Raw genomic sequence first — 24,346 nt, 5'->3', positions numbered from 1 at the left:
CCTCAGCCTCCTGAGTAGCTGGAATTACAGGTGGGTGCCATCACCCCCGGCTCATTTTTGTATTTTTAGTAGAGATGGGGTTTTGCCATGTTGACCAGGCTGGTCTGAAACTCCTAACCTTAAGTGATTGCCCGCCTTGGCCTCCCAAAGTGCTGAGATTACAGGGGTGAGCCACCGCACCCGGCCTACTTTAACTCACTCTAATATACAACCCCTCTCCCCAGCCTGAGGAAAACGCACCACTGAGGTTCATTTTTCAGAAAATAAATAGAGGAAGTATGACATAAAAGGAACTTGGGGCGGGTGGGGGTGTCGTTTTCCTTCAACCCCATCGCTCTAATTGCTTTTAAAGTCCATAACTCTTTCAAAATGCCTTCCTAAAGCTTCTCTCCAGGCTCCTTTTGCTTCTCTCTGTTTCTCTTGCCGTTACAGATGAAGGCTTCATTATTGATACACTGTATTCCATGTTTATTATACTAGCCGGCCCAAAGAGCTCCTACTTTTTAATATAATCATCCCTTAGGCAGCAGCTGTAACCCATTTCCTCTCATTCAAGCAAGAACAATACCCGTCCCTATCTCCCTTCGCCCCATCCTGTGCTCTCTTTGTACTTGCCCCTTAGATTCAAACAGAACCTACCCCCTCTGCAGCCCTTCAAGAAGAGCTAGGATTGCCGGGCGCGGTGGCTCACGCCTGTAATCCCAGCACTTTGGGAGCCTGAGGCAGGCGGATCACCTGGGGTCAGAAGTTCGAGACCAGCCTGACCAATAGGGGGAAACCCCGTATTTAAAAAAAAAAAAGAGCTAGGATTGCTACATTTCCCCACAACGTGACGAAAGGAAACCGCGACAGAGGCGCGACCGAATCCGGGAATCGGTGTCTCGACAGGTCCATCCCCGGCCCACCCACTTTAACCAGCTCCAGCCACTCCCAGGACGAAGTCAAGGCCTCAGAAGGCGACTACAACTCCCAGCAGCTCGAGCAACCCCGCCCCCACGGCTCCGCCCGCGCTGATTCTCCATTGGCCTTCCGGGGGTGGGGATTAGATGGGAGGTGGCCGTGGGGCTGCGGCGGGGATTTGTTCCCTCTTCGGCTTCCGTAGAGGAAGTCGCGCGGCCCTTCATCTGGGGTTTCGGTGCCCCCCCTGCCCCTTCCCCGGGGTCCGGGGGTGACATTGCACCGCGCCCCTCTTGGGGTCGCGTTGCCACCCCACACGGACTCCCCAGCTGGCGCGCCCCTCCCATTCGCCTGTCCTGGTCAGGCCCCCACCCTCCCACCTGCCCAGCCATGGGGGCTGCGGTGTTTTTCGGCTGCACTTTCGTCGCGTTCGGCCCGGCCTTTGCGCTTTTCTTGATCACTGTGGCTGGGGACCCGCTTCGCGTTATCATCCTGGTCGCAGGGTGAGTAGGGGGTCCGAGAGACAAGGAAGAGCGTCGAAGAGAGAGGTGCGGAAGGGGCTGGAGGAACTGGGGCGAGCCTGGGAGCCTGAATTGGGGGCGATAAGTCCGCGGTGAAGTTTGGGCGGGGTGGGGGGTGGATCTGGGAGATTTGCCCTTTCCCGCAGTTGGTTTCCACCTTCCAAGGATCTCACAGATTCCTCCTATATTCCTCCCAGCGACGTCAGAGAAGGCCCAAGGCCGAGACTCGTGAGGGGGTTGTGCTGACCTAGGCTGGCCGAGTCAGGTGCCCTAGGGGAGGATCCAGGAATGGATACCTCGCCCTTCCGTGCTCCCACACTCTGGCTCTCATCGCTTTGAAGACTTTTTAATTAGATTTCTTCCCTTACCCCTCCGTTCACGTTTCTACAGATGAGTCCCTTGGTGGAGACAATTACCCTACCTGGTCCCTGTCTCCCTAACCATCCGGAAGGCTAACGTCCACCTTTCACGCACCTTTGACTGCTTTTCCTCCTTGATTTCTCTGGCTCCCCCTACCACTGTCTCACTGCCCTTGTCTTTTTCTCAGGGCATTTTTCTGGCTGGTCTCCCTGCTCCTGGCCTCTGTGGTCTGGTTCATCTTGGTCCATGTGACCGACCGGTCAGATGCCCGGCTCCAGTATGGCCTCCTGATTTTTGGTGCTGCTGTCTCTGTCCTTCTACAGGAGGTGTTCCGCTTTGCCTACTACAAGCTGCTTAAGTAAGAAGATAGAGTGGTCTGGAGGGGAGAGGGGCAGAGGACTGCACTGTGGGAAGTGGGACAGCCCCTGGGTGGTGGTTTGGAAGAGAAGGCACTAAGGGAGTACATTAGAGGGAAAGGAGCATCCCTGCCTTCCCTCATGTTTCCCCTACCCCACCCCACCCCAGGAAGGCAGATGAGGGGTTAGCATCGCTGAGTGAGGACGGAAGATCACCCATCTCCATCCGCCAGATGGCCTATGGTGAGCCAAGGGAGAGGGACTGGAGGAGGGAGTTGGACAGCCCCCTCCTCTAGGGAAGTCTCTAAATATCCACATGTTCTAAGTGGCTTCTTATTTTCCTTCATCCGTCACTTCCAGAGAAAGGTGGTCTGGAGGGAGAGTAGGTGTGAAAGAATCGTAACCGGGCATGGGGAGGGGTCAGTGGTGAACAGGCAACAGTGTGATCTCTGACATTGATGAGATCCTCCCTTCCCCCAGTTTCTGGTCTCTCCTTCGGTATCATCAGTGGTGTCTTCTCTGTTATCAATATTTTGGCTGATGCACTTGGGCCAGGTGTGGTTGGGATCCATGGAGACTCACCCTATTACTTCCTGACTTCAGGTAAGATCCACCTCCTATGTAGCCTTCACACCCCATCCATCCTTGTCCCTGATCTGATTTATTGGCCTTCCCTGGGAGACTTCTTTGGCTCAACATCTCAGGAGGCTAGGAGAAGATCAGGGATGTATCTCCTCCCCATCTCCCTCCCTGCAGCCTTTCTGACAGCAGCCATTATCCTGCTCCATACCTTTTGGGGAGTTGTGTTCTTTGATGCCTGTGAGAGGAGACGGTACTGGGCTTTGGGCCTGGTGGTTGGGAGTCACCTACTGACATCGGGACTGGTGAGTTGGAGACAGGGTCCTGAGTTAGGGAGAAAAGCATTTAATGGTGAGTGGGATGTGGGGGAAAGGATATCCTCACTTCTTAACTTTTTGAACTTACCTTGGGAGGAGGCGGAAAGGTGAGTCTTTCAAGGTCTCTCACCTCAGCATCAATTCTATCACCTGCCCTGGGGAGGAGATTGAATGGATTAGTCAAACTGTAATGCAGAGGGCCTGAGGTGAGCAGGAGTGCCAGAAACCTTTGAAGGAGCTGAAAAATTAAAAGTCCCCTTAACCACGAGATGTTGGTGCTCTGAAGGGAAAGATGGGAATTTGAGAGAGAGATCTGGGAGTTCAAGGTGCAGAGAGAATATGGGGATTAGGCTGGGGGAGAATCTAATCTCTTTCCTACTTTTACCCTCCTTCCTAGACATTCCTGAACCCATGGTATGAGGCCAGCCTGCTGCCCATCTATGCAGTCACTGTTTCCATGGGGCTCTGGGCCTTCATCACAGCTGGAGGGTCCCTCCGAAGTATTCAGCGCAGCCTCTTGTGTAAGGACTGACTACCTGGACTGATCGCCTGACAGATCCCACCTGCCTGTCCACTGCCCATGACTGAGCCCAGCCCCAGCCCGGGTCCATTGCCCACATTCTCCGTGTCCTTGTCGTCCGTCTACCCCACCACCTCCAGGGTTTTACTTTGTCCTTTTGTGACCGTTAGTCTCTAAGCTTTACCAGGAGCAGCCTGGGTTCAGCCAGTCAGTGACTGGTGGGTTTGAATCTGCACTAATCCCCACCATCTGGGGACCCCCTTGTTGTCCAGGACTCCCCCTGTGTCAGTGCTCTGCTCTCACCCTGCCCAAGACTCACCTCCCTTCCCCTCTGCAGGCCGACGGCAGGAGGACAGTCGGGTGATGGTGTATTCTGCCCTGCGCATCCCACCCGAGGACTGAGGGAACCTAGGGGGGACCCCTGGGCCGGGGGTGCCCTCCTGATGTCCTCGCCCTGTATTTCTCCATCTCCAGTTCTGGACAGTGCAGGTTGCCGAGAAAAGGGATCTAGTTTAGCCATTGCCCTGGAGATGAAATTAATGGAGGCTCAAGGGTAGATGAGCTCTGAGTTTCTCAGTATCTTCTCCCCAGACTGGACATCTTTTTCTCAGGCCTGAGGGGAACTATTTTTGGTGTGATAAAGACCCTAATCTGCCTTTTCTTCTTTTTTGAGGTGGGGGGAGGGAGGAGATATGTTGGAACTCTTCTGAATTCCTTGGGCTATATTTTCTCTCGAATTGCTCCTCACAGCTGGGCTCATTTCTGTCCCTTTCTCCCTGGTCCCAGACCTTGAGGGAAAGGAAAGAAGTGCATGTTTGGGAACTGGCAATACTGGAACTAATGGTTTTAACCCTTAAACACCAGCATCCCTCCTCTCCCCAAGGTGAAGTGGAGGGTGCTGGGGTGAGCTGGCCCTCCAGAGCTGCAGTGTCGCTGGAGGAGTCAGACTACCATGACATCATAGGGAAGGAGGGCAGATTTTTTTGTAGTTTTTAATTGGGGTGTGGGAGGGGTGGGGAGGTTTTCTATAAACTGTATCATTTTCTGCTGAGGGTGGAGTGTCCCATCCTTTTAATCAAGGTGATTGTGATTTTGACTAATAAAAAAGACTTTGTAATTGTGGGGGAACTTGGCTGTTAAGGGAGGGGATAGCACGTTACTTGAGATTTCTGCCCTCTCGTATCTCTCGTCCAGCCACTTTCCTAAACTGGCAACCACTGATCTCCAAGCATAGCCTTGGTGCAAGGGCAGAAATCTGGGCTAGAGGTTCAACATGTCTGAAACTTTGGATTAAGTGTTTTCCCAGAAGCTAATCTTTCCTTCCAGGGGTGGCATAAAATTAGTTAATCACCCATGCTGCTTTTCCCCATCCTTTGCCTCTTTTACCACCTGAGGAATTCAGGAACTTGTCCACTCTCAAGAGCCTCAAAGAACAGACCAGAATTACAGTCGGAAACTTTAATTTCCAAATATATGGATCAAAAATATACAACTTCAACAGCAACTCTTTATCCTAAGGAGAGAGTCTGCAGTGTATCTAGGGAAAGGGCCATAAAGGTGAGGGGGTAGAGGACTTTGGGGTACATCCCAAACTTCCCCTGCAACTAAACAGTTTGTTCTCTGCATTAACAACACGGATCTCCTCATTTCCTCCTACATGTTTGGAGAGACTGAAGACTCTGCAGTTTTTCCTCGAATGACAGCCTGGGTCCATTCCTCTCTGTTGGGGATGTCCAGGGGAAGGAGGGCGTCTGCCTACTACTCCTACGGTATTTCTGTCCAGACCCTATGCCCCATCTTAGAGGCTTCCTGACAGTCACGAGGGGAAGTCATCCACATCCACGGTATCTGAGAGGGAATTTATGCCTCAGTAGTGGCTCGCGCTGAGGTGAAGACCACACTCTTTCGATTTTCCAGCCTCTTCTTCCTGGAAAGGAGAATGACTCATGAGAATGACTACTATCTAAGTGAAGCAGATTAGAGGTGGAATAGGAGAATGCTTTTTCATAGAAAAGAAAGGACTGGGCAAGGTGGTTCTCGCCTGTAATCCCAGCACTTTGGGAGGCTGAGGCAGGTGGATCACTTGAGGTCAGGAGTTGGAGACCAGCCTGGGCAACATAGTGAAAACCCATCTCTACTAAAAATATAAAAAGTAGCCATGCATGGTGGCACACACCTGTAGTCCCAGCTATTCAGGAGGCTGAGGTAGGAGGACCACTTGAGCCCAGGAGGAGGAGGTTGCGGTGAGCTGTGATAAAGCCACTGTACCCCAGCTTGGACAACAGTGAGAACCTGTCTCAGAAAAAAAAAAAAAAAAAAGGCCAGGTGTGGTGGCTCACACCTGTAATCCCAGTACTTTGGGAGGCAGAGGCAGGCGGATCACCTGAGGTCAGGAGTTTGAGACCCCTGGCTAATATGGTGAGACTTTGTCTCTACTAAATATACAAAAATTAGCTGGGTGTCATGGTGCGTGCCTGTAGTCCCAGCTACTTGGGAGGCTGAGGCAGGAGAATCACTTGAACCCGGAGGTAGAGGTTGTAGTGAGCTGAGATTGCACACCATTGCACTCCAGACTGGGTAACAGCAAGACTCCCTCTCAAAAAAAAAGAAAGAAAAAAGAAAGGACTGGAGGAATGGAAAGTAGGACCTCACCGAATCTTTCTAGCAATGAAATAAGCAGCCAGCAGAAGGCAGAGACAGCCAACCAAGATTCCTACACCTAGACTCAGCATTTCACCTGGGGGAGATAAAGGTAAAAGGTGTCAGCCTAGGACTAGCAGATTTTCAGCCTTTCCCCTACTTGCTGAGGATGCCTTCCCTCCCCCCAGTACCTTATAAGGCTGTCTTACCTGTGGTATACAAGGGTCCCTCTGTAAGAGAAGAAAAGGAGTTAGTGGACTTCAGATCCCCATCCCAGCTGGGAGCAGCACTCTGCTTCTATGCCTTTGAGAATTACCCAGGCGCCCTGGGGTGGGGGTTGGTTCCCAGTCCAAGCTAGTCCTGGAAACCCCTTCCCCTTTTAGCCTTTTCTTCCCATAGGCTCCCTAGTTCCTGTCATTCTGTCCCTCAGTTTCCCATCTCTTCTGAGTTATGCAGAATCACCTTGGATGAAAGAAGCAAAGACCATTCGCTGATTGAGAGGCTGAGGGGCTCGGTAGTTCTGTACCAGAAGCTCAGAGGGCTCCCCTTCTGTGGAGAACAATGTCTCCTGAAGCTTTTCCAGCTGAGGATCAGAAGCATGGGAGAGGTGTCGCTGGGGAGTGGGAAGGGGTCTGAAGATACAATTGTGTATCTCTCCCCTCACCTCATTTCTCCACCACTTACCTGTTCCGTTGAAATCTGGGACCTTCTGTAGAAGACTGTCCAGAGCACACTCTGGTAGCAAGGGGGAGTTGTGAGCGAGCCATTGTAGCGGAAATACTGCCCCAGCTGTGGGGGGAGCAGCTCTCTCAGGTTGAAGGGAGGCACTGAGGTCTTCTGATCTGGGAAGAACAGACTGGGACTCATCTTCCTTTCAGTGTGCTCTAGCTTACCTAGATAGGGCTCCCAGAAGCAAAATTCCTTGGCTCTAAGTAATTGCCTCATCCCAAGACTAATAGTTTTTGAAAGTTTTTTGAAAGTCTAATCTCACTTCCTGCTATAGATTTTTAAGGCTCACCTTTATGTCTGATTTCATGCAAGTGACTCAGAATGTGTTCATAAGCTATATTCTTAGTCTCACCCACCTGGAAGGGGAGGAAAGAGAGAGAATTTGGAATGAGTCCATGTTTGGAATAAGAAATTTATGTACAGCATAAATGGTCAGGATGGGCTGCTGCCTGCCACAGGAGGGAAACAGAAATAGGTGTGACTGTTGCAGAGAAAGTGGAGAGAAACATGGAAGGGACTGGGAGCCACTGACCTCGATTAGGATGCCCAAGACAGCCAGGCCCTGAGGCCTCAGAGCAGCCTCACTCAAGCTATCATAGGAATCAGAGTCATAATGTACAATGTGGAGCTGAAGGAAGGAAGAGGAAATTGAATTACGGAATGTCCCCACCCCCTTCAAGGCCTTGATCCTAGCCACCACCATCCCCCTGCTGTCCCCGCCATGCACTAAGTCTGTCCCACAAAGGTTGGCCTTATCCCTCCAGTATGACTTTTCCCAAGGTCCAGATCCTTTTCCCAGGACCAACCATCCCTGCTACTTTGCCTGAATCCCAGCTATTTGTTCCCTGGTACCTCCGCAACTGTGGCTTCACCATTGATCTGGTGTTCTGACCCCCCTGGCGATCCTTTCTGACCCCAGTGCAGGTGGAGTTGGGCAGCTACGTATTTTCGAGGAAGTCCACCCAGATACAGGGTAGAGGGCAGAGAGAGTTGCACTGTGAAGAAAAGAGCAAGCTAGGATTGGTGGAGGAATGCAGATACATTCCCACTCCTGAGTTGCCACCACGTCTTGAGAGACTTGGCTGTCTTCCGGTTTCCTCCCCAAGTAGCACCCAGTTCCTCCCATAGGCCAGTGCTCTTCTAGCATATCTTCCTTTTTCTCAGTAAAGGTCAAATCAGCGCAATGATACTAACCTACCTGTTGAGGTTGACTAGAAACATTTTGATTTCTGCCTTGGCTACAGGAGCCTGATCCCCATTCTCATATTTCCAAATTCATGGACAAAGCTTTTTGAGAATTCGCAGGTTAGGAGAATGCTGCTTTCCCCTGACTCCTGAAATTATTTATTCATAGCAGATGGGTAATGTGCTGACATTGTAACAAGGATCGAGGGTGGCACATTTTACACATGCTCATGAACACCCCATCATCACACTCATGCACTACAAAAGGATCTGACTCCTAAGAGCTGAGCTGGAGCCTACAACTTCTTGAAGCCCGTGCTTTTACCTGTGTGGCCATTGTTATGCAGGTCCAAAGGCTCAGTGCCAGGCTGGTCATATCCGTGGGGCTGCAGGGCAGGCAACTCAGGGTCAAATGTCACCCTGTCAGTCTGGATATCGATGGGTGACTGGGCATTGTTTCCACACTCAGGGTAAGAGGCTGGCCAATGGTCCTGACCATGTGGGCCTGGGGGGTTACCAAAGACATTGGTCCTGTCCTCCAGCTCTAGGCACTCTTCAACACTGCCTGCATCCCCTTGACCCTGTCCCCTAACCAAGCCATACATCTGGGTGGAGGTAGAAATGGACTTCCCTCCACCCAGATTAAGACCCCAGTTGTACAGGGATAGGTGAGGTAGGAATCCTGTTGAGTATCACGATCCGGTTCCCCTTCTCTACCCAGAGGCAGTGATGATTCTCCAACTATCCTGATGAATGGGAAATGGTAGCTCTTTTACTTACCTATATTTTGAGGACAAGAAAGCTAAATGAGGAGAGAGGAGATGCATAGAAAACCTGAATACCCTAAGAGATGAGATTAGAGAGTAGGAGTAGAAAAATGGGAGAAATAAAATGATCCTAGAGAGGCCAGGCACAGTGGCTCACACCTGTAATAGCAGCACTTGGGGAGGCTGAAGCAGGTGGATCTCTTGAGGTCAGGAGTTCGAGACCAGCCTGGCCAACATGGTCAAACCCCGTCTCTACTGAAAATACAAAAATGAGCCAGATGTGGTGGTGCGCACGTGTAATCCCAGCTACTCGAGAGGCTGAGGCAGGAGAATCACTTAAACCTGGGAGATGGAGTTTGCAATTAGTCCAGATTGCACCACTGCACTCCAGCCTGGGCAACAGCGCAAGACTCTGTCTCAAAAAAAAAAAAAAAAAAAAAAATCCTGCTGGAGGCTCCCCATCATGTGGCCTTGGGATTCAGATATCCTGACTTTTCATCATTCACTTCCTGCTGTCACAGTGACCTTTTGTCATGGACTCTGGAGTTCAGTTATGTCATTAATCAGTAGTTCATAGGAATTGAACTGCACCTCCCCAGTGTCACAAACTATCCCGCCATCCTCTTCGTCATCCCTGACCTCCAGCTCTGTCCCAATTTCAGACACAGGTTAGGGGTATGATGGATTAGGATAGAGAAAGCCAGAAGAAGACCTGGCAGCTAAGCTTTCCCCCCACCCAGCTTCCTTTCCACCCCAGCTCCCTCACGCCTACATGATTTACTGAGGACTTAACTAGCTTTTCTGCCAAATCAGGAGGTGTAGGATTTGATGATTAGAGCAGGATCTAGGAGCCAAATACGTGAAACTCAACGCAGTGGGAGATCCAGAAGGGAGGAGCTAGGGTGAGAAGCTAAAGGAAGACTCCTCCCCACCCGCACAGCATGTCTTCCTGCCAGGTGAGGAGGTTCCAGTGTGAAAGGAGTGTCGGGAGGCCTCGAGATCTGCTCTCACCCTCATATGTCCAGTGTTGACCTGCAAGGCAGAAGGATTTGGGTTACAGCCAGCGCAGCCTGGGGCAGAGCCCTGGCCTCCACACTCCCCTCCCTCTAGCATTCTGTACTGCTCCACCTCCCTCTCTGCTGCCCCTCCTCCCTCTGCTCCAGCACTTTCCAAAGGAAGCCCTGAAACTGGACACCTCTGTGGAAAGGTCGGGGGTCTATTTAAATTCACCAGCCAGGCTCTGCTGGTGCCTGCTGAGTAAAGGGGGAGGAGGAATGAAAAGAGGTAAAGCCCAGGGACTAAAATTAACCTGGATCCAAATGTGCGATTGGCCCAACCCTTACATTTCTCTAACCTGTGCCAAGTCAATCCAACACTTAGAAGATTGGGGTGGGCGGGGTGAGGGTGTGGGCAGAGGGTTTGAAGGATAGAGACTAGAAAGAGGGAAGGAGAAAGGAGTTCAGAGTGTGTGTGTGTTGCGGGGGGTGCTATGGAGTGGGGAAGGGGGCATTATTCCTTTGCTTTGAAAAATTGCATGAATAAAGGCACTGAGCTGTATGATCATAAGTAAATTCTTCCTTTCTGGTCCCAGTAGCTCCTCATCACCAGGAGGCTCTGCTCCCTGCATTCCGAGATGGTTAGGGGAGGGTGGGAGTCAGGGCAGGGTCTACTCTAGATTGAGGGTGGTGGGTGGGCACAGGCAGCCAGGCTGGCAGGGACAGGATGAAAGTGAAGCATTGTGTGTAGAGAATAGAGCTGCCAGCTGGGTCACATGCCAGGCTCTCGTGCAGTCCTGTCTGACTCAGGCTGGGGGGTCTGCAGGTCCAGCGCCTCCCCAGGGCCAAATGGCCTCAAGAAGAAAAGGAAGGCCTTCCTGCAGGTTTAGGCTGCAATATTCATACTCCCAGAAATGCTGGAGAAAAATCCTAAATTCCTTCCTCTCTCTCTCTTTTATTCCCTTTACTGCCTCCAACTTGTGAGATGCCCTGCTCCTACCCTTGACCTATTCTGCTGGCCCAAGGGAGAGCTGGAGGCAGCCTCTCAGTTACCATCTCTGTGGGACCCCCGAACACCTCGAACTCCCTGATCTGTGAAGGTGCCCGTCTCTTCTGGTCAGAGCCTCAACACACTTATTCTCTGTCTCTTCCTGCTCTTTCCCTATGTTTTTCTTTCTCCTCAGTTGAGATTTGTGACTCTCCATTTGGCTGCCCGCCTGCCCCCGTCATCTCTGCATTTGTCATCTACTCTCTGGACACCCCCCACCCGCCCCGCTCTTTCCACAAACCTCAGTTACGCATCTAATACGTGCTGGATACTGTGCTAGGCATGGGAAACACAGAAGTGAGGTCTGAGGTTCCAGGGGACACTCCTGGAGCGCTTCAGCCTGATCTCCCAAAAATCCTTCCTCATCTCCTGGGAGCTGCTGAAAGTCCTTTGTAAACTGTAAAGCGTCAAACAAATGTTCACTCTTATACTGCTGCTTTCAGGGGATAACTAGGGAGTTAAGTCGCTTCACAGAATGAAGAAGGAATCTTGGCCAAAAGGGGATGAATTGGAGATCAGGGTCTGAGTTGGGCAGAAAGTATTCTTCCCCCTACCCCCAGCTATCTATCTTTTCATGCCAGGCCTCTTTGACTCCCTAATTGGAGGAGTTTGTAAATAAAGAAGTCCAGGAGTGCCGACTGGGACCAGTTCAGTGGGAGAAAGAGCTCTGGAGAAAATCTGTAGCCTGCAAAGAGATTCCAGCACTTGCCCGTGTACACACCCAGCCCCCAGCTCGTTCTCCCCCACCTCCAATAACAGCAAGGCTGGAAAGGCAAAAGATAAAGAAGGGAAGTGGTCTCCTCTACACGCCGCTCTCTTTTTCCCTCATCTCTGAGCCTATTATTCCAGCCTCTAGGCTTCCTTTCACACCTCTCCTCCCCCCGTGAAGCACACCTGGCGACTAGTGAACATCAGCACAAATCAACACACAAACATTTAGTTGTACCTACCCCCATCTGCAGTCAGGATCCAAATCACCTCTAGCAGGAGGGCGGAGAACAACATAGTGTCCCAGGAAGGGGCGCAGGGGACTGGGAATTGAGGACTGGAGGACTAGGACAGGCTGGGTTTGGGAGAGGGGAGAGAGACAGAGAGAGAGAGAGGAGAATTCCTGGCGTGGAGTGTATCGCTGCTTGTCTTGCTGTTTCTGTGTCTCTGTGGGTTTCCAGGGAATTTGGGGTTTAGTAGGGTACCATGGGTTTCTGGGTCCCCAGGACAAATCTCTTGCTGCCTCTTTCTCTGCCCTCCCTCTTTATCTCCCTCTGCAGTCTCCACTCCACTAGCTGGCCAGCGACTTTACAACTGCCTCCTGCTTTTAAGGTGGCTCTGGACGGGTGTATGTGGGGAGGGGGGGCTGCCTGGGCTGCAGGCGAGCAGCTCCTTAAATAGCCAATTAGGCATGCAGGATGGCCCCACTCCGAGCTGCATCGCAGCAAGTTTCACCGGAGCTGGCCCTGGCTCAGGAGTCCAGCTGGGGTGAGCTATTCCTTCCTCTGCTAATCACACAGATGCTGCTTACATCGGTGTTTCCTGGAAGCTGGCGGGGGCAAGGAAGGGGCTTTGGGGTTCAACTCAGCCCCCTCAAGAGGCCACTGTGTTTTCAGCCCCCCACCTGGCTTCTCCTCTGCAGAGCAGCTCCCTGGGTGGCATGGAGCAGATGGCGGGGGTACCTGTTCCCAATTCCCTGCAGAATCTGAACTGCTCTGGAATGGGAAGAGTCCAGAATTAGAAAATACTTAACAAGAAGGAATTGGGGATTCAGGGTGCAGGTGAGGGGTGGAGGAAGTCAAGAACTAAAACCTGAGTTGTGTCCTGAGTTCTAACGAAGAGAAGTGAGGCCAGGAGAACTCATCTGGAGCAATCTCTTCTGCGCCTGTCACCACCCCCTTCCCACGGTGAGGCCTGGGTCCACGTGCCTGTGTGGCCTGGGACGGGGGGTGTTGTTTGCTGGATAAAGCCCATTTGTGTGCCCAGCGGGGGAGGGGTGTAGCAGCACCATGGAGAGACAGCGGCTGTAACTGCCAGACCCAGCCACCTCCCTCTCTAGGGAGCCCAGATCTAGGGCGGCTTTTGTCACTGAAGAGGACACTGACCTCTGGCAGAGAGGCCAGGGCAGGAGGAAAGAAGGAGCGACTGTAGGAACAATCACTACCACCATCAGAAAAAGGCGGTTTCCAGAGAAAGAGAGGGGAGGGACCAGAGAGACCATGTGATCCAGATGGAAGAGGGGCCCAGGGTCTTCCCTCCAGCCCAAGGGCTGAGGCACAACATGTGGCACTGAGTGAAACCTGCCACCAAGGAGCTGTGCCGTGGAGCATGGAGACTGCGCGTCTCAGGAATGTGAGCTGATATTTGCTCCCCACGGGACTGGAAATCCCGATCGGAATGTACATCCTAAATCCCTTGTTAGAGAATGTGAAACCCACAGATACTTTCAGGCCAGACGTTGAAACCTCTTTCTCCTCCGTGCCCTTTGCCAGAGGCACCAGCCTGGAGGATGCACCCATTTGAGCTCCCTCTGCCCTCCTTGCTCCTGCCGAGTAGCAATAAATAGCCAAACAAAGGGAGCAGAAGCTAAATAAGGGAGCAGGATAAAAGCCAAATGAACAGAATAATGCATGTGCTGGATCATCAGCTCCTGCAGAGACAGGAGCTCACTGTGCCTTTCTGTCCTCCGTGATTGATCTGCAAAGCAAAGCCATTTTGCTGATGTCATTTCCCTTTTTCTTCTCCTATCACCCTCCGAATTATTTTGTCCCCTTCAGGATAGTTTTCTGTTTTGAGGTTCTCCAAAGCCCCATCCATCCCATCTAAGAAAAGTAAAAGGCTTAAAGTATAAATCAGACTTCCTGGGAATCAGGGTATGTAGCACAAAGAAACAAAAAAAGGAAGCAGAGACACCTTGGTATGAAAGAAGAGATTTAGTGGGAAAGAATGACCTCCGCTGGGACAGGGTTCCCGTGGAGCGCTAAGCTGAGATTCCGATTCCCCAGGCAGGCAGCGTGTCTTGCCAGGCGCCACCTCCTGGCTCGTCTATGAATTTTTAAGTTTTAATTTAAAATGTTTTGTGTATGATTCTTTCTGGGAAGTATTTCACTGCTGGTGAGCTTTGGGATTTTGCCTGTACAACTGCAACTGCACATTGTGTCACAAAGATATCTTAGCCCGGAGTCAACACTTCCCTGATCTTGGGTGAGCAGCGCGTCCAGGTGTTTGTGCTTCCCAGACGACAAAGGCCCTCCTTTCTAGGAGAGAGGGAGCCAGGAGGCGAGCGCCATCCTCCACGCGCTTGACTGTATCTTGCGCTTCGGCTTTACTGTGGATATTTCTGTCGTTGCTTTCTAGCTGTGCTGATTTGGAGCAGGTGTCAAGAGGACCGTTATATGTAAGTTTTGTTTGCTTGTTTTAAAGTGACGCCGCTCGCTCTCCCCACTAGGTCTTAGTTTCCACTCAACTCTGGCACCTTTGTTTTAGTTCTGACCTCTCTCTCAAGCTCTTTCCTCTCTCGCATTGGCTAAAACCCTTAAACCCAAACTGAGCATCCCACTGCCTTCTGGCGCCATCTCCTGTGCTTGTAGATGTACTGAAACTTGACTGAGGTCAGGCACTTTGGGAGGCCAAGGCAGGTGGGTCACTTGAGGCCAGGAGTTCCAGACCAGCCTCGCCAACATACCAAAACCCCGTGTCTACTTAAAATGCCAAAAATTAGCCAGGCGTGATGGCGCGTGCCTGTAATCCCAGCTACACAGGAGGCTGAGGCAGGAGAATTGGTTGAACTCAGGAAGGGGAGGTTGCAGTGAGCTGAGACTCTGGCTCAAAAAAAAAAAAAGTTAAGTAATTTTGGAAAGGTGGATCCCTTTGGATCATTTTCTTAGTTTTCTAGTTCACATTACACAACAGATGCAGTATGAAAATCTTGTAAATTGAGGACAGGTAAAAGTTTGTGGTCTGAAAATTTGCAAGTCATTTAATTATAAAGGATAGAGTTGGGCCGGGCGCGGTGGCTCACGCCTGTAATCCCAGCACTTTGGGAGGCCGAGGCGGGTCGATCACGAGGTCAAGAGATCGAGACCATCCTGATCAACATGGTGAAACCCCGTCTCTACTAAAAATACAAAAAATTAGCTGGGCATGGTGACGCGTGCCTGTAATCCCAGCTACTCAGGAGGCTGAGGCAGGAGAATTGCCTGAACCCAGGAGGCGGAGGTTGCGGTGAGCCGAGATCGCGCCATTGCACTCCAGCCTGGCTAACAAGAGCGAAACTCCGTCTCAAAATAATAATAATAATAATAATACTAAATAAATAAATTAAAAAATAATAAAATAAACAAAATAAATAAATAAATCACAAATTTATCTTAAGGCGAGTATTTGTTATCTGTACTACTGGATAAACACAGTGATTCTGTCACCCAGGCTGTAGAACAGTGGTCTGATATTGATCTACTGCAACCTCTGCCTCCTGGGTTCAAGCAGTTCTGTTTCAGCCTCCTGAGTAGCTGGGACTACAGAAGTATACCACTGTGCCCGGATAATTTTTGTTTTTTGTTTTTGAGATGGAGTTTCCCTCTTGTCACCCAGGCTAGAGTACAATGGGGCAATCTCGGCTCACTGCAATCTCTGCCTCCCAGGTTCAAGTGATTCTCCTGCGTCAGCCTCCCAAGCAGCTGGGATTATAGGCACGTGCCAGCATGCTCAGCTAATTTTTATATTTTTAGTAGAGACGAGGTTTCACTATGTTGCCGAGGCTGATCTTGAACTCCTGACCTCAGGTGACCCGCTCGTCTTGGCCTCCCAAAGTTCTGGGATTACAGGCATCAGCCACCGCGCCTGACATTTTTTAATTTTTAATTTAAATATATATATTTTATTGCACTTTAGGTTCTGGGGTACATGTGCAGAACATGCAGGATTGTTGCATGGGTGCCTACATGGCAATGTGGTTTGCTGCTTCCATCCCCCCATCACCTATATCTGGCATTTCTCCATGTTATCCCTCCCCAACCTCCCTACCTCCTGCTGTCCCTCCTCTATTCCCCCCGCAACAGACCCCAGTGTGTAGTGCTCCCCTCCCTGTGTCCATGTGTTCTCATTGTTCAACACCCACCTATGAGTGAGAACATGTGGTGTTTGATTTTCTGTTCTTGTGTCAGTTTGCTGAGAATGATGGTTTTCAGATTCATCCATGTTCTTACAAAGGACACGAACTCATCGTTTTTTATGGCTGCTTAGTATTCCATGGTGTATATGTGCCACATTTTCCTTGTCCAGTCTATCATCGATGGGCGTTTGTGTTGGTTCCAGGTCTTTGCCATTGTAAACAGTGCTGCAATGAACATACGTGTGCATGTGTCTTTATAATAGAACCTTTGGATATATACCCGGTAATGGGATTGCTGGGTCAAACGGAATTTCTATTTCTAGGTCCTTGAGGAATTGCCACACTATCTGGCCTCTTTTTTTTTTTTTTTTTTTGAGATAAAGTGTCACTCTGTCACCCAGGCTGGAGTGAAATGGCATGATCTAGGCTTACTGCAATCTCTGTCTCCCAGGTTCAAGGAATTCTTCTGCCTCAGCCTCCCGAGTAGCTGGGATTATAGGTGCCTACCATCACATCCAGCTAATTTTTATTTTTTAGCAGAGACAGGAGTTTCACCATGTTGGTCAGGTTGGTCTCGAACTCCTGACCTCAGGTGATCCGCCTTCCTCCACATCCCAAACTGCTAGGATTACAGGCGTGAGCCACTGTGCCCAGCCAAAATCTTTAAATCATATCTATTTGATATTGCAATATGGATTTGTTTCTAGGAGACTTACTCTTCTAATTTTGTTTGACTTTGGCTAATGTTAGAACTTGTTTACATTTATTCCTTTAGCATGTAGAGAGGTGATTCAAACTGGAAAAGCTCAACCTAGAATTTTACATTTTTGCAGATATTCCACAGAACTTCGCATTCACATGGCAGCAATCAAGAGTTTACTGTAACAATATGCAATCTTCTCTCTTCACCATTTACTGACAATCTCTATAGAGAAGAGGATCCCAAATTCAAGCAAGAATAGGACCTGAAAAATCCTGGAAGATATAGGGTAATTTGATCATTTTATAGTTTTTATGCTGCCAATCAGAATCTTTTCTAAAAATTATTTGGTTAAGATATTCAACTAAGGTTTAATAGAGTAACCAAGTTTACAAGGCTGGTTGCAGTAATCTTAGGACTTTGGGAGGCCGAGTAGGGAGGATTACTTGAGCTCACAAGTTCCAGACCCGTCTGGGCAACATGGTAAAACTCTGTCTCTACAAAAAAATTAAAAAGCCAGGCACAGTGGCTCACACCTGTAATCCCAGCACTTTAGGAGGCTGAGGCGGGTGGATCACAAGGTCAGGAGTTCAAGATCAGCCTGGCCAATATGGTGAAACTCTGTCTCTACTAAAAATACAAAAATTAGCCAGGAGTGGTGGTGGGTAACTGTAGTTCCAGCTACTTGGGAGGCTGAGGCAGTAGAACCTGGGAGGCAGGGGTTGCAGTGAGCCCAGATCGTGCTATTGCACTCCAGCCTGGGTGACAGGGTGAGACTCTCTCAAAAAAAAAACACAAAAAACAAAAACCACCCAAAGTAGCCAGCCGTGGTAGCACATGCCTGTAGTCCCAACTACTTGGGAAACTGAAGTGGGAGAATAGCTTGAGCCTAGGATGTAGAGGTTGCAGTGAGATGCGGTCCCACCACTGCACTCCAACCTGGGTGATAGAGCCAGACTCTGTCTCAAAAGAAAAAGTTATTAATCATGCTGGAGTTTTGTATCTCAATAGGAGTCGTAAGATTGACTATCTATTTGTGGTGTTTTGAGCATCAATAGGGAATAAGAATGATATTTTGGGGAGCAGAACTTTATGAATTAAACAGGATTATACTGGTCACCTTTGGAAAAAGAGTTGAACTTCGAAAAAGAGGAAACAGAGGAAATGAATTTGCATTTTTTTTTTTTGTTGTTGTTGTTGTTTTTCAGACAGAGTCTTGCTCTGTCTCCAGGCGCCAGGCTGGAGTGCAGTGGCGCGATCTCGGCTCACTGCAACCTCCGCCTCCTGGGGTCAAGCAACTCTCCTGCCTCGGCCTCCTGAGTAGCTGGGACTACAGGTGTGTGCCACCATGCCCAGCTAATTTTTGTATTTTTTTTTAGTAGAGATAGGGTTTCACCATGTTGGCCAGGATGGTCTTGATCTCTTGACCTTGTGATCTGCCTGCCTCGGCCTCCCTAAGTGCTGGGATTACAGGCATGAGCCACTGCACCTGACCTTGAATTTTATCTTTACTAATTATTTATCACTACTGCTTATTTTAGTATCTGTTGTTGCTACTATTTACTTATTTATTAATAGCTAACAAACTACCTTAAAAACGAGTAGTTTAAAACAACAACCATGCTTTATTTACTCAAGATTCTTTTTTGTTGTTTGTTTGAGACAGGGTCTCACCGTCACCCAGGCTGGAGTGCAGTGGCATGATCTTGGCTCACTGCAGCCTGTACCTTCATGGCTTAGGTGGTTCTCCGAACACCTCAGCCTCTCAAGTAGCTGAGACTACAGGCGTATACCACCACGCCTGGCTAATTTATTGTAGAGATGGATTTTTGCCATGTTGCTTCTGGTGGTCTCAAACTCTTGGGCTCAAACAATCCGCCTGCCTCTGCCTCTCAAAGTGCTAGGATTACAGGCGTGAGCCACCACGACTGGCCTTACTCGAGATTCTTTAATTTGGCCACAGTATAGTGGAATAGCCTGTCTTTACTCCACATGGTGTTGGCTGGGCAGCTCAACAAAAGGCTGGAGGATCCAAGTCAGCTTCACTTGCACGGCTGGGGCCTGCCCTGGTTGGCTGGGACAGCTGGAGGATGTCTGAGTTCTCTCTCCCTTCATAATCTCTCATTTTCCAGGGCCTCTGAAAAATGAGAGATACATGGCCTCTCTCTCCAATAGGGTAGTTAGACTTCTTTATATGAGAAATGACTTCCCAAAGGACAAAACAGAAACTGCCAGGTCTCTTAAGGAATAGGCCCAGAACTGGCACAGTGTTATTTCCACTACATTCTACTGGTGAAAGCAAGTCATAAGACTAGCCCAGATTCAAAGGAAAAGGAAACAGACTCCACCTCCTGATGGGAGGAGTGTGGTGTGTGCACAGGAATGGGAGAAACTGTTGATGACTATTTTTGCAGACAATTTACTGCACCAATTAACCTCATACAATTCAGTGTTTCTTCTTTTTGTAAAAGTAACTCAGTTTAGATCTGTAGATAGAATATAAATATACAGACATACTCTAACTCTAAGGCCCTGTACAAATATAAAAATCTACATCGCCTTAAAAGGTGTTGACCCGGAAGGTTCTCAAAGCATATTAGCACAGTGGGCGTCTAGAATTATTGGTGTTCTCTGGGTATTGGTCATCTCTCCTGGTGCTAAGGAGAGCAGCAGTGACCCTGCTGCGTGGTTTTCTGGGACAGGATTTCTCAGTGGTATGAGTGGGAATGATTTCTGGTAGTTCCAAGTCAGTCTAAACTCTGGAGAAAATGCATCAGTTGCATTGGCCTACCTTTATCTTTAAACGGCAAATTAACTAGTTTGGAAAAGGGAAAGTTAAAAAGTGAAGGGGACAGCAGTCTGCAGCTATTCTTAACTCCCACTCCATCACCTATTCCCTAAGAAAGCATCAACCAAATTATTTCCTAATGGAAGTATGAATTTAAACTGCTAGCTGAGACTTATTTGAGGTATAATCAATTATTAAACATGTCTTTTTTTCTTATTTATTTATTTGTTTGTTTATTTTTGAGACAGAGTCTTGCCCTGTCACCAGGCGCCAGGCTGGAGTGCAGTGGCGCGATCTCGGCTCACTGCATCCTCCGCTTCCCGGGTTCAAGCAATTCTCCTGCCTCAGCCTCCTGAGTAGCTGGGATTACAGGCACGAGCCACCATGCCCAGCTAATTTTTTTTTTGTATTAGTAGAGACGGGGTTTCAACATGTTGACCAGGATGGTCTCGATCTCTTGAACTTGCGATCCACCCGCCTCGGCCTCCCAAAGTGCTGGGATTACAGGCGTGAACCACCGCGCCTGGCTGAGCTCTTGGTTTTTGAATGTTAAAGGCGTGTTGTATTTAATACCATCCCAAGGCAGCTTTCTTACCGGTGGATTAAAGGAGTTTTTCTGAACCACTCTCTCAATTGCTCCACTTAACTTGGTTACTTTTTTTTTTTTTGAGACAGAGTCTTGCTTTGTCGCCCAGGCTGGAGTGCAGTGGCGTGATGTTGGCTCACTGCAAACTCCACCTCCTGGGTTCAAGTGATTCTTGTGCCTCAGCCTCCCAGGTAGCTGGGATTACAGGTGTGTGCCACCATGCCCAGCTAATTTTTGTATTTTCAGTAGAGACAGGGTTTTGCCATGTTGGCTAGGCTGGTCTCAAACTCCTGGCCTCAAGTGATTCACCCACCTCAGCCTCCCAGAGCGCTGAGATTACAGGCGCGAGCCACCGTGTTCCTCCTTAACTTGGTTACTTAACCTCACTCTTTATTTTGCCATTTAAACCCTACCTAATTACGTCAGCTTGAAGAGTGATCTGATCTGGTACGTGAGTTTGGCTTTGGCTTTTCTCCTGACTAAATTTCACTTTTTTTTTTTTTTTGAGACGGAGTCTTGCTCTGTTGCCCAGGCTGGAGTGCAGTGGCGTGATCTCGGGTCGGTGCAACCTCGCCTTCCAGGTTAAAGCGATTTTCCTGCCTCGGCCTCCCGAGTAGCTGTAAATTTCACTCTTTTACCCTTCCTTTTAGCTTCATATGCCCAACTACTAGCCTGGTAATATTCTTTTTTTGTTGTTGTTGAGATGAAGTTTCGCTCTTGTTACCCAGGCTGGAGTGCAATGGCACGATCTCGGCTCACCGCAACCTCCGCCTCCTGGGTTCAGGCAATTCTCCTGCCTCAGCCTCCTGAGTAGCTGGGATTACAGGCACGCGCCACCATGCCCAGCCAATTTTTTGTATTTTTAGTAGAGACGGGGTTTCACCATATTGACCAGGGTGGTCTCGATCTCTTGACCTCCTGATCCACCCATCTCGGCCTCCCAAAGTGCTGGGATTACAGGCGTGAGCCACCGCGCCTGGCTGGTAATATTCTTTATTCAATCCCTTTCCAGGCACCTTTCTTTCTGTGCACCAGACCTATGGGGACTCTCTCCTTCTCTAGCATCTTCTTTATCCTGCCTTTTGGGTTAATGCTGGAAAGCAATAAGCTTCAAGGTAGTGTATTCAGATAATGCAGATGAGAGATGATGTGAGGGTAGAGATAATGGATGTGGAGACTAAGGCCACTTAGGCAAATCTCTGTCTATGCTACTGCGGTGTACATTCTGCAGCCACTATTCAATGGTAAAATGAGTTCATGGCTTTTCTTCACACTGATTATTTCCAGGATACAATTTAACACCAATCATCACTCTTACTTGAAACCCTACCATTTGATGTCAGTAATAATCTCTTCCATCTCTTCTTTGACTTCCATATCTTTTTCCTTCTCTACCTACTCCTCAGTTTCCTTGAGGACTTTGGTAGAAAATCTCTCCCTCCTCTCGTTTCCCCTTCAACCATGTTTTGCTCTCCTTTGTCTGAGAGTCTTTTTTTTTTTTTTTTTTTTTTGAGATGGAGTTTCGCTCTTGTTACCCAGGCTGGAGTGCAATGGCGCGATCTCGGCTCACCGCAACCTCTGCCTCCTGGGTTCAAGCAATTCTCCTGCCTCAGCCTCCCGAGTAGCTGGGACTACAGGCATGCACCACCATGCCCAGCTAATTTTTGTATTTTTTAGTAGAGACGGTGTTTCACCTTGTTGACCAGGATGGTCTCGATCTCTTGACCTCGTGATCCCCCCGCCTCAGCCTCCCAAAGTGCTGGGATTATAGGCGTGAGCCACCGTGCCCGGCCCCGTCTGAGAGTCTTTTATACATTCCCTATGGACATTTTATTTTTTTCTCATGGCTTTAACTATCACTTGTATGCACGTGACTCCTAAATCTGAACCTTCTTCCCAGAACTCTCTTTTGGATTTTGTTCCAGACCCTGTAGTGGCAGATGAGATCAGAACTCAGGACTTAGGCCAGGCGCGGTGGCTCACTCCTGTAATCCCAGCACTTTGGGAGGCCGAGATGGGTGGATCATGAGGTCGAGTTCAAGACCAGTCTGGCCAAGATGGTGAAACCCCATCCCTATTAAAAACAAAACAAAACAAAACAAAAACTCAGGACTTATTCCCAGGCTGGTACTAAGATGTGCTTTCTTTTTAGCTTTTTTTCTTCCTTTGCTTTTTTTTTTTTTTTTTTGAGACGGAGTCTAGCTTTGTAGCCCAGGCTGGAGTGCAGTGGCGAGATCTCAGCTCACTGCAACCTCCGTGGACTTCCCCAGTCCTGGTTCAAGCAATTCTTCTGCCTCAGTCTCCCGAGTAGCTGAGATTACAGGCACGCAGCACCACGCACAGCTAGTTTTTAGTAGAGACAGGGTTTCACCATGTTGGCCAGGCTGGTCTTGAACTCTTGACCTCATGATCCACCCACCTTGGCTTCCCAAAGTGCTGGGATTACAGGCGTGAGCCACCGCGCCTGGCCTTTCCTTTGCATTTTTAACTCTTCCTTGAACTGTTTGTTCCTTAATCCATGTTGGTTTCATTTTCATGTCATCCTGCCTTTTTTGTCTGCATTAAAACAAACAAAAAACTTTATTAAATCTCCAATGCCCCCCTTAAAGATACTTTTTTTTTTTTTGAGACAGTCTCCCTCTGTCCCTCAGGCTCACTGCAATCTCCGCGCCTCTTAGTTTCAAGCGATTCTAGTGTCTCAACCTCCGGAGCAGCTGGGCTTAGAGGTGTGCGCCACCACATCTGGCTAATTTTTGTATTTTTAGTAGAGACAAGGTTTTTGCCATGTTGGCCAGGCTGGTCTCGAACACCTGGCCTAAAGCGATCTGCCCGCCTGGACTTCCCAAAGTGCTGGGATTAAGGCGTGAGTCATCGCGCCCGGCCAGAGATGCCATTTTATACCAAAAACTCTCCTTTCCCCCTCTCTTCGTCTTCACAAAATTTCCTTTTCAGGGAATTCAAAGGAAACGTTGTAGAGACAACCATCGTTTTGTTTTCCTTTAAAGCATTTACATTTTATTTATTTATTTGAGATGGAGTTTAGCTCTTGTTGACCAGGCTGGAGTGCAATGGCTGGATCTTGGCTCACTGCAACCTCCGCCTCTCAGGCTCAAGCGATTCTCCTGCCTCAGCCTCTGGAGTAGCTGGGATTACAGTTGCACGTCAACACGCCCGGCTGATATTTTGTATTTTTAGTAGAGACGGGGTTTCACCTTGTTAGTCAGACTGGTCTCGAACTCTTGACCTCAGGTGATCCACATGCCTCGGCCTGCCAAAGTGCTGGGATTACAGGTGTAAGCCACTATGCCCGGCCAAAACATAATTCTTATCTTAATCTTCCATATCCCATCCCACATAGAGACTTTTTTTTCTTCTTGTGTCTTGAACACCAAATTTGAATCCCCTGAGGGGGTGCACTATTCCTGGAGGTACTGTAGTACCAGGTCCATGCATGAAGTGGACAAACAAGCTCCTATTCCGTCTTCCTGCTCCAAAAATCCATGTAATATATTGGACTAGGAGAGAAGATATATCTGATAGTAAACTAATAAGACCATATCTACACTTGATCTTAGCCAAAAGGCAGAGAAGCGGTAAACACTTTTAAAAGCATACTTTACCTACAGATTTCCATGGAAACCAACCAAAGGGAAATTAGAGAGGCATTGCTGTGCCATTTCTATGCTAATTAATGTCTGATTTTCATTCGGCCAGCGTTGTTTTTTCCGCCAAGGTCTTAGTGTTTATTACAGCAACAATTAGCTCAGTAACAATTCCTCCAGGATCGTTTTATTTAAATATTATTAACGTACATACTTCACCCAGCTGCTTTCAAAATTGTTGTCTTTTACAGTGTTAAACTACCATCTTTAAAATCTCGGCTCTGGCTCTGCATCACGGAAGGTCAGGCTCTGTGAAAAGCCTGACCCCAGCAGGACAATGCCACGAAGGCATCTTTTTAATGTGATGCGCACGTTGCTGTACACCTTGGCTGCAAAGCAGAGTCTGTGCTTTTAAAACGGCCAAGAGCCGGTGCGTGCCATGTGGTGAATTATCAGTATCGCAACTTGGGCACGGAAGGATGCTTTCTCCCTCTTTAACACTAACAACAGAATAAGAAATAAAAAACTAAAAACCAAATCCAACAGGCAACAAAACCGTCCGAGTGCCTAGGGAAAGCGCGCCAACTACATAAAGAAAAGTAGGGGGGCTACTGGGATTCAAAATTATTTCTCCGGGACGTACACCCTCCTGGAC

At 48.9% G+C, this 24,346-nt stretch overlaps 2 protein-coding genes and 2 non-coding genes across 9 annotated transcripts; 1 reads left to right on the top strand and 3 right to left on the bottom strand.

Annotated features, from left to right (window-relative positions):
* The first annotated feature begins 1,081 nt into the window (after positions 1-1,081).
* APH1A (aph-1 homolog A, gamma-secretase subunit) lies at positions 1,082-4,902 on the top strand. Its single transcript, XM_012462569.2, has 7 exons — positions 1,082-1,400; positions 1,966-2,136; positions 2,304-2,377; positions 2,615-2,737; positions 2,891-3,018; positions 3,428-3,551; positions 3,888-4,902. Exons 1-7 carry the CDS (start codon positions 1,288-1,290, stop codon positions 3,950-3,952), a joined length of 798 nt encoding a protein of 265 aa, XP_012317992.1. The 5' UTR covers positions 1,082-1,287; the 3' UTR covers positions 3,953-4,902.
* Positions 4,903-4,993: 91 nt separating this feature from the next.
* On the bottom strand, positions 4,994-12,793 carry CA14 (carbonic anhydrase 14). 6 transcript variants are annotated; one of them, XM_012462565.2, is made up of 13 exons: positions 12,715-12,793; positions 12,527-12,617; positions 11,865-11,977; positions 9,883-9,903; positions 8,430-8,609; positions 7,772-7,914; positions 7,452-7,547; positions 7,209-7,275; positions 6,875-7,032; positions 6,653-6,773; positions 6,400-6,420; positions 6,203-6,287; positions 4,994-5,477 (listed from the first exon to the last, which is right to left on the bottom strand). In XM_012462565.2, exons 3-13 carry the CDS (start codon positions 11,917-11,919, stop codon positions 5,411-5,413), a joined length of 1,014 nt encoding a protein of 337 aa, XP_012317988.1. In that variant the 5' UTR covers positions 11,920-11,977; positions 12,527-12,617; positions 12,715-12,793; the 3' UTR covers positions 4,994-5,410. The 6 variants fall into 6 exon arrangements, with proteins under 6 accessions (XP_012317988.1, XP_021529946.1, XP_064226679.1 ...); XM_021674271.2 differs by lacking the exon at positions 12,527-12,617 and having other exon boundaries at positions 9,804-9,903; positions 12,715-12,775; XM_064370609.1 differs by lacking the exons at positions 12,527-12,617; positions 12,715-12,793 and adding an exon at positions 11,156-11,311 and having other exon boundaries at positions 9,804-9,903; positions 11,865-12,343.
* Positions 8,271-8,374, bottom strand: LOC135272386 (small nucleolar RNA U13). The gene has a single exon (XR_010340541.1). It is a non-coding gene; the product is annotated as a small nucleolar RNA U13 (small nucleolar RNA).
* Positions 12,794-23,495: 10,702 nt separating the features above from the next.
* Positions 23,496-23,684, bottom strand: LOC135272411 (U2 spliceosomal RNA). The gene has a single exon (XR_010340563.1). It is a non-coding gene; the product is annotated as a U2 spliceosomal RNA (small nuclear RNA).
* Positions 23,685-24,346: the final 662 nt, after the last annotated feature.

The sequence above is a fragment of the Aotus nancymaae genome, unplaced genomic scaffold, assembly GCF_030222135.1.
Source record: "Aotus nancymaae isolate 86718 unplaced genomic scaffold, 86718_ANA_hifiasm-v0.15.2.pri h1tg000108l, whole genome shotgun sequence".
Classification (NCBI taxonomy): Eukaryota; Metazoa; Chordata; class Mammalia; order Primates; family Aotidae; genus Aotus; species Aotus nancymaae.
Note: the sequence above shows the minus strand (reverse complement) of the source record. Positions and strands in the feature narration are given on the sequence as shown.